The following is a 9956-nucleotide window of genomic DNA, read 5'->3' on the forward strand; positions in this document are numbered from 1 at the left end:
TAGACTGAAGCAGTTTTATTAATGTTCATGCACTTTAAAGGATGGCTGTGTTTTCTACTAGTCTAGACTGAAGCAGTTTTATTAATGTTCATGCACTTTAAAGGATGGCTGTGTTTTCTACTAGTCTAGACTGAAGCAGTTTTATTAATGTTCATGCACTTTAAAGGATGGCTGTGTTTTCTACTAGTCTAGACTGAAGCAGTTTTATTAATGTTCATGCACTTTAAAGGATGGCTGTGTTTTCTGCTAGTCTAGACTGAAGCAGTTTTATTAATGTTCATGCACTTTAAAGGATGGCTGTGTTTTCTGCTAGTCTAGACTGAAGCAGTTTTATTAATGTTCATGCACTTTAAAGGATGGCTGTGTTTTCTGCTAGTCTAGACTGAAGCAGTTTTATTAATGTTCATGCACTTTAAAGGATGGCTGTGTTTTCTACTAGTCTAGACTGAAGCAGTTTTATTAATGTTCATGCACTTTAAAGGATGGCTGTGTTTTCTACTAGTCTAGACTGAAGCAGTTTTATTAATGTTCATGCACTTTAAAGGATGGCTGTGTTTTCTGCTAGTCTAGACTGAAGCAGTTTTATTAATGTTCATGCACTTTAAAGGATGGCTGTGTTTTCTACTAGTCTAGACTGGAGCAGTTTTATTAATGTTCATGCACTTTAAAGGATGGCTGTGTTTTCTACTAGTCTAGACTGAAGCCGTTTTATTAATGTTCATGCACTTTAAAGGATGGCTGTGTTTTCTACTAGTCTAGACTGAAGCCGTTTTATTAATGTTCATGCACTTTAAAGGATGGCTGTGTTTTCTACTAGTCTAGACTGAAGCCGTTTTATTAATGTTCATGCACTTTAAAGGATGGCTGTGTTTTCTACTAGTCTAGACTGAAGCCGTTTTATTAATGTTCATGCACTTTAAAGGCTGGCTGTGTTTTCTACTAGTCTAGACTGAAGCCGTTTTATTAATGTTCATGCACTTTAAAGGATGGCTGTGTTTTCTACTAGTCTAGACTGAAGCCGTTTTATTAATGTTCATGCACTTTAAAGGATGGCTGTGTTTTCTACTAGTCTAGACTGAAGCCGTTTTATTAATGTTCATGCACTTTAAAGGATGGCTGTGTTTTCTACTAGTCTAGACTGAAGCCGTTTTATTCATGTTCATGCACTTTAAAGGATGGCTGTGTTTTCTACTAGTCTAGACTGAAGCAGTTTTATTAATGTTCATGCACTTTAAAGGATGGCTGTGTTTTCTACTAGTCTAGACTGAAGCAGTTTTATTAATGTTCATGCACTTTAAAGGATGGCTGTGTTTTCTACTAGTCTAGACTGAAGCAGTTTTAATGATGTTCATGCACTTTAAAGGATGGCTGTGTTTTCTACTAGTCTAGACTGAAGCCGTTTTATTAATGTTCATGCACTTTAAAGGATGGCTGTGTTTTCTACTAGTCTAGACTGAAGCCGTTTTATTAATGTTCATGCACTTTAAAGGATGGCTGTGTTTTCTACTACTCTAGACTGAAGCCGTTTTATTAATGTTCATGCACTTTAAAGGATGGCTGTGTTTTCTACTAGTCTAGACTGAAGCAGTTTTATTAATGTTCATGCACTTTAAAGGATGGCTGTGTTTTCTACTAGTCTAGACTGAAGCAGTGTTATTAATGTTCATGCACTTTAAAGGATGGCTGTGTTTTCTACTAGTCTAGACTGAAGCAGTTTTATTAATGTTCATGCACTTTAAAGGATGGCTGTGTTTTCTACTAGTCTAGACTGAAGCAGTTTTATTAATGTTCATGCACTTTAAAGGATGGCTGTGTTTTCTACTAGTCTAGACTGAAGCAGTTTTATTAATGTTCATGCACTTTAAAGGATGGCTGTGTTTTCTACTAGTCTAGACTGAAGCAGTGTTATTAATGTTCATGCACTTTAAAGGATGGCTGTGTTTTCTACTAGTCTAGACTGAAGCAGTTTTATTAATGTTCATGCACTTTAAAGGATGGCTGTGTTTTCTACTAGTCTAGACTGAAGCAGTTTTATTAATGTTCATGCACTTTAAAGGATGGCTGTGTTTTCTACTAGTCTAGACTGAAGCAGTTTTATTAATGTTCATGCACTTTAAAGGATGGCTGTGTTTTCTACTAGTCTAGACTGAAGCAGTTTTATTAATGTTCATGCACTTTAAAGGATGGCTGTGTTTTCTACTAGTCTAGACTGAAGCAGTTTTATTAATGTTCATGCACTTTAAAGGATGGCTGTGTTTTCTACTAGTCTAGACTGAAGCAGTTTTATTAATGTTCATGCACTTTAAAAGATGGCTGTGTTTTCTACTAGTCTAGACTGAAGCAGTTTTTTATTTTTGTGCCTTTCTTGTTTTTATTTGCACATTTTTGTTACTTATACGAATACGTTAAGAACAGGGCAGATTGAGCCCAGTTTCTAGTATACTCTGGACTAAAACTGTGTGCCTTCATTGTTTTTGTAGCTGTTGTTTTGAGGCATGTTTAAAAATTAAAAAAATGCACTTTGTGAAAGTCAAAGTATAGTACTTCCCATAGTTGTAGTGGGTACTAGGATTATCTCAGGGAGAGCATGTCCCACATTCCAAGCTGCTGTTTTGAGGCATGTTAAAAAAAATAATGCACTTTGTGACTTCAATAATAAATATGGCAGTGCCATGTTGGCATTTTTTTCCATAACTTGAGTTGATTTATTTTGGAAAACCTTGTTACATTGTTTAATGCATCCAGCGGGGCATCACAACAAAATTAGGCATAATAATGTGTTAATTCCACGACTGTATATATCGGTATCGGTTGATATCGGAATTGGTAATTAAGAGTTGGACAATATCGGAATATCGGATATCGGCAAAAAAGCCATTGTCGGACATCTCTAGTCTTTGGTATAACTCGGCTGGGGTTTGAACTCATTGATTGCTATTCTGAATGCTGCTAGGCTGGGTTCGGTTTTGGAATATTATTTTGTTGGACTGATTAATTACAAAAAAACAATATAATGTTGTAAAAACCAATGGAAATTTAAATAGTAAAATTCTGGCAACTAAGCTGCCAGCTTTTTCTGTAAAAAAAAGACAACCAAAAAACAGTGGTACTGTTATTCCATTTACCGTAAAATGTTTTTAAAAACACTATATTTTACAGTAACATTTTGTAAATGTAAAGCTTTTACTGTAAAATCGACAGCCTACCTAAAACAATTGATATAATTAATAATGGAATCCAGAGGGGCCCTCTGTCATACTTGCCAACCTTGAGACCTCCGAATTCGGGGGGGGGGGGGTTTGGTGGTAGCGGGGGGTGTATATTGTAGCGTCCCGGAAGAGTTAGTGCTGCAAGGGGTTCTGGGTATTTGTTCTGTTGTGTTACGGTGCGGATGTTCTCTCGAAATGTGTTTGTCATTCTTGTTTGGTGTGGGTTCACAGTGTGGCGCATATTTGTAACAGTGTTAAAGTTGTTTATACGGGCACCCTCAGTGTGACCTGTATGGCTGTTGATCAAGTATGCCTTGCATTCACTTGTGTGTGTGAAAAGCCGTAGATATTATGTGATTGGGCCGGCCTTTAGGCACGCCCCCAATATTGCTGTCTGGGTGGAAATCGGGAGAAATTCGGGAGGGGCACTGAAATTCGGGTGTCTCCCGGGAAAATTGGGAGGGTTGGCAAGTATGCCTCTGATGGCCATAACTGCCATGTGGCCCTCAGTGCGACGTCCCCGCCTTACATGATGATGTCACCTTTCATTGTGCGTGCAGGTCATGCAAGCTCAGTTTGCGCAGGACAACAACCCGGACGCGCAAACGCTGCAGAAACTGGCCGAGCAGACGGGCCTCAGTCGGAGGGTCATACAGGTGAGTGGCGACACGATGGCGGCGTGAACCCCAAGCCGCCGTGCCTGACACGGCGTCTCCGCGCAGGTGTGGTTCCAGAACTGCCGGGCGCGCCACAAAAAGCACGTGAGCCCCAACCACACGTCCAGCGCCCCGATGACCTCGCTACAGCCGGGCCGCCTGCAGGCGCAGCCCACGCCCACCCCCGAGGAGCTGCAGTACGCGGCCTACGCGGGCCCGGAAGGTTCCATGCTGTCCGCGCTGCACTCCTTCATAGACAGTGAGCACCAGGCTTTTTATGAACTCTTGTACGACTGAGCGGACGTCTAGCCAAAACGGGTTTCTATATGTCGACACAAGTATTGGGGACACCTGCTCGTTAGCTACCAAACTTCCTATTAAAGCCGCCGCACATGTCAACAAACCACCGCGCTAGCGTGTTAGCGTCACCAATGCTACCTGTTATGGCAGCTGGCAAGCCACGGAGTCCATCGGCAACGACCGTAAAAGGTCCACGACAAATACAAAAAACGTATGTTGTCTTCGAAAGAAATGCCATTTTGAAAAAGTGTGCAGAGCTGAAATGTTTACTCGGGAGTCGTAGCTCCGAAAGATACGGTAGATCAGGGGTGTCAAACATACCGGCCCGCGAACAGGTTTTATCCGGCCCGCGGGATGAGTTTGCTAAGTACAAAAATGAGTCGGAATTTTTGAATGAAAGAAACCGCTGTTCTAAATGTGTCCACTAAATGTCACAATAGCTATTATTTGTATCTATGTAGATGATGCTACATATGTTAAAAAAAATTAAAAAAACACATGATGGTCGAGGAAAATGAGCAAACTACATAAATAACATCCTGTAATTTCATTTTGATATTATTTTTTTATCTTGATAGATTGAAAATGAACACCGATGAGTTGACAGATGAACATTATCACATCATTTATTCAGAAAGTATAAATAACGACAAATAAAGGCAGAATACTATTAACCGCAAATTGTAAGTGTAAAAAAAAAAACCCCAACAACATTATGATTTGTACATTTTCAGAATGTGCTTGTTCTATTTTTAAACAAAGAAAAAAAATCTGAAGTTGTCTTTATTTTTAAGTTATCGTGCCGTGATTTTACCAGTCCGGCCCACTTGGGAGTAGATTTTTCTCCATGTGGCCCCCCATCTTAAATGAGTTTGACACCCCAGCGATAGATAAAAGTGCCAATTTACCTCCACTTTAAACCGGACTTAAAAAATAAAAATAAAAAATAGCCTTTTTTTGTGCTTTAAAAAAAAAAATCCTCAGGACAAAACATGTCAACTTCCCAAAAACTGCTGGCCAAAAAGTAGCTATACATGTTCAAATGTTTTCCTGGTATTACATTGACTTCTTGTAAATGCTTGAAAAAGTGCTCCTTTGTTTCAACATTCCTCAATCTTTTGCATATATGCTCATATTTTTATTTCAAACAAGTAAATTTTTTTATTTATAGGAATGTATTTATAATGATACAGTATTGATATAATATGTTAATATTCTCTTAATATTCAGTGTAACTTTAATATGATTTAGTGCTATAAAATAATGCATTTTTTAATCAGATTTTTTTTTTAAATTTGGGATCATTATAAATAATCACAGGTTATTACTCGCTTGCATCATTTAAATTAACATAAAAAAGACCCCAATATTTTTGAAACAAATGCAATTTTACTGTCAGAATGAACATTTAAATGTTTTACTTGAATGCACGTCATTTATCTGCACAACACTTGCTAAGTTTTCAGCGAGACCTTTCAGGTAACATCCGCGTTTAAGGTAAAGGAGCATGTAAAGTCAATGGTGTGATTAATCTGTGTACATACACGATTAATGCAACCCTTTTTCGAGATTAATCACATGAGTCAACTTGTTACTTTTGACAGCCTAATGTAATTATAATATTATGCTGTATTGATATTATGTAATGTCTGTCTTATATGTTCATATTTTTCTTCTTTAAATTACTTAATTTAAGACTATTTTTTTGGTCTTTTTCTACATTGGAAGATTAATTTTTTTAAAAGCTCACACTTAAAAAAGAGCAGTTTTCAATTTTAAACAAGAACGTAAAAAAAAAAAAATATATATATATATATATATATATATATATATATATATATATATATATATATATATATATATATATATATATATATGAAATAAACTTCAATATTCCATTTAATAAAACTATTTCAGCTTTTTTCTACGATTTAAAAAAACAATCGGAACCACAAATGCCAGCTTTGCAAAAAAAGCTGTCATATTTTTTCCATTCACTCTAAAAGAGTGAATTCCTCAAAGCTACTTCCACCTGAATAGATCTTTTTTGTTTTATTTGATCTTTTTTTGTCTATACTTATTAGTGTGCAATATGTAGTATTTATTCATTTTTTTTGCTGTATTTCATTACGTTTTACTTCTGTTACTGTATGAAAAAACCTACACTGCAACAACGTAATTTCCCCATTGTGGGATAAATAAAAGTCTATCTTTTCCTATAGAATAAATTGTTGTCCACTAAGGTGGACAATTGTCATTGGCTCGTTAACATATTGTATTTTTTATTTTTTTTTTACTTTTAAAGGCCAGTATGTTTACAGACCTTCACTGTTTTGTTTTGTTTTAATTTGCAAACCTGAAAATAAGAACACATTTATGATAATTTTATAAAAAAAATTTAAACACGTTTTGCATAATTGACATATTTTCCTGCATGCTTTGAATGGGAAAAAATAGCAGTTTTAGCAAAATCTAAAACATTTATGAAAAATTACTTTCAATGGTTTTCACATGGGATCTCGAGCTTTGCCATTTTATTATATATGTGTATACATATATATGTGTATGTATATATACATACGTATATATATATATGCATATATATGGATATAAATATATGTATATATATATATATATATATATGTTAGGTCAGGAAAAAACACAGAGGCTATTTCATCCCTAAGAGCCTGTTTCGCAGGTTTCCCTGCTCTTCAGTGGATTTTTTTTCCAGAGCAGGGAAACCTGCGAAACAGGCATGTAGGGATGAAATAGCCTTGTTTTTCTAACTGACCTAACGTATATTACCCCGGTATTGAGCACTGTATAACGGATGAACCACAGTAACCTCGACTATATATGTGTATATATATATACACTACCGTTCAACATTGAAATGTCCTTATTTTTGAAGGAAAAGCACTGTACTTTTCAATGAAGATAACTTTAAACTAGTCTTAACTTTAAAGAAATACACTCTATACATTGCTAATGAGGTAAATGACTATTTTAGCTGCAAATGTCTGGTTTTTGGTGCAATATCTACATAGGTGTATAGAGGCCCATTTCCAGCAACTATCACTCCAGTGTTCTAATGGTACAATGTGTTTGCTCATTGGCTCAGAAGGCTAATTGATGGTTAGAAAACCCTTGTGCAATCATGTTCACACATCTGAAAACAGTTTAGCTCGTTACAGAAGCTACAAAACTGACCTTCCTTTGAGCCGATTGAGTTTCTGGAGCATCACATTTGTGGGGTCAATTAAACGCTCAATATGGCCAGAAAAAGAGAACTTTCATCTGAAACTCGACAGTCTATTCTTGTTCTTAGAAATGAAGGCTGTTCCACAAAATTGTTTGGGTGACCCCAAACTTTTGAACGGTAGTATATATATATATATATATATATATATATATATATATATGTATATTTATGCATATATATGGATATAAATATATATATATGTATATATATATATATACGTTAGGTCAGGAAAAAACACAGAGGCTATTTCATCCCTACAAGCCTGTTTCGCAGGTTTCCCTGCTCTTCAGGGGATTTTTTTTCCAGAGCAGGGAAACCTGCAAAACAGGCTTGTAGGGATGAAATAGCCTTTGTGTTTTTTCCCGACCTAACGTATATTCAAAATGGGGAAAAAAAAGGATAAATTGCTCAAAATATCCCTGTGTGTGGTGTGCCTCAATACTTTTGTCTATATATATATTTATATGTACAGTATTGCAGCTTTACCGGGAGTATGTTACACGTATGACACTTCTCTACATGCAAACATCACATGACTACATGGATCCACTCCATCCTAGAGGACAATCAGACACTTCTAACAATCAAGCTGCTGTAATCATGTGTGTGTGTGTGTGTGTGTGTGTGTGTGTGTGTGTGTGTGTGTGTGTGTGTGTGTGTGTGTGTTCTGCAGTCCATTCCGCTTCATCTATGTTTCCACCACTGATGCCAGCCCAGTACGCCATGACCCCGCTGCCCGTGTCTCACGCCTGAGACAACACACACACAAAATTGTAATGGTATTGTTGACCTTTTTTTTTTTTTAAGGTACAGTACTGTCCACGAGGGCAGGGAGACTTCACTGCACCTTGCTGGCCGCTTTATTAGGTACACCTGCACAATCCGCATTCTCACGTTTGACATTATTATTATTGTAGTTTGCAGTATTGCACAATTGCGATGAGAGCGGTTTGCAATATTTCGCCTAATATACCGCAGCTCTCGTCACGACAACAGTATTCATATCCAGTGTGGCTGGCGTGGCACAGATGGTAGAGTGCCCATGCCAGCAACTTGAGGGTTCCAGGTTCCATCCTGGCCAAGACACTTTGCCCACACTGGCTTAAATGTAGATAATGGGTTTCACAATTTGAGTCTCTAGAGAAAAAGTGCTACATAATTATAATTTACTTCTTATTCCACAGCATTAAAAAGTATGCACTACACAGTATTTGGTGAAGCCTCCCTGCTCGCTGACTATTTCATCCAAACATGCTTATGGATCATTTCAACAAAGTGAATATTTGCCGTTTTTAATTTATTGTGTGTATGTGGAGTCTTTGTTACAAAATGCATTTCACAAATAAAACATGACTTTTGAGACACGCGAGGGTTGTGCAGTGTGTGTAAAGTTGACAAAAAGCTACCGTTGTTATTGCGTGAACACACCACACAAAAACAGGCAATAAATAAAAAGTGCAAAGTTGTTCTACCGAATCTACAGATGTGTTTTAGCACATTTGACCTACTTGTGTCTACTTGTTCTGCTGTGGTCGCCCAAAGAATCTCATTGCTCCACATGAGGGAAGCCAAGGGAGCACTAAAAGACATTTATTTTTTTTAACCTAAAAAAAAAGTACAAACCCCAAAACCAGAGTAGTTGGCACGTTGAGTAAATTGTAAATAAAAGCAGAATACAATGATTTGTAAATCCTTTTCAACTTATATTCAATTGAATAGACTGCAAAGACAAGATACTTAACGTTCGAACTGGAAAACTTTTGTTATTTTTTGCAAATATTAGCTCATTTGGAATTTGATGCCTGCAACATGTTTCAAAAAAGCTGGCACAGGTGGCAAAAAAGACTGCGAAAGTTGAGGAATGCTCATCAAACACTTATTTGGAACATCCCACAGGTGAACAGGCTAATTGGGAACAGGTGGGTGACATGATTGGCTATAAAAGTAGATTCCATGAAATGCTCAGTCATTCACAAACAAGGATGGGGCGAGGGTCACCACTTTGTCAACAAATGCGTGAGCAAATTGTCCAACAGTTTAAAAACAACATTTCTCAACCAGCTATTGCAAGGAATTTAGGGATTTCACCATCTACGGTCTGTAATGTCATCAAAAGGTTCAGAAAATCTGGAGAAATCACTGCACATAAGCGGCATGGCCGGAAACCAACATTGAATGACCGTGACCATCGATCCCTCAGACGGTACTGCATCAACAAGCGACATCAGTGTGTAAAAGATATCACCACATGGGCTCAGGAACACTTCAGAAAACCACTGGCAGTAACTAGTTTGTCGCTACATCTGTAAGTGCAAGTTAAAACTCAACTATGCAAAGCGAAAGCCATTTATCAACAACACCCAGAAACGCTGCCGGCTTCGCTAGGCCCGAGCTCATCTAAGATGGACTGATACAAAGTGGAAAAGTGTTCTGTGGTCTGACGAGTCCACATTTTAAATTGTTTTGGGGAACTGTGGACGTCGTGTCCTCCGGAACGAAGAGGAAAAGAACCACCCGGATTTTTATAGG

General features: G+C 37.3%; 1 protein-coding gene across 3 annotated transcripts in view; it reads left to right on the plus strand.

Moving 5' to 3' along the window:
* LOC133644348 (LIM/homeobox protein Lhx8) overlaps positions 1–9121 on the plus strand; it is a 61747-nt gene extending 52626 nt beyond the window's left edge. For 2 of the 3 annotated variants that reach the window (XM_062038750.1, XM_062038751.1), the window contains exons 9-11: positions 3770–3865; positions 3932–4124; positions 8101–9120. In XM_062038750.1, coding sequence (XP_061894734.1) covers positions 3770–3865; positions 3932–4124; positions 8101–8180 — 369 coding nt within the window. In that variant the 3' untranslated portion in view covers positions 8181–9120. Of the gene's footprint in view, positions 1–3769; positions 3866–3931; positions 4125–8100 lie in introns of all 3 variants that reach the window. The other variant, XM_062038752.1, reaches the window with a different exon arrangement.
* Positions 9122–9956: the final 835 nt, after the last annotated feature.

Source organism: Entelurus aequoreus, linkage group LG27 (genome assembly GCF_033978785.1).
Source record: "Entelurus aequoreus isolate RoL-2023_Sb linkage group LG27, RoL_Eaeq_v1.1, whole genome shotgun sequence".
Taxonomy (NCBI): Eukaryota; Metazoa; Chordata; class Actinopteri; order Syngnathiformes; family Syngnathidae; genus Entelurus; species Entelurus aequoreus.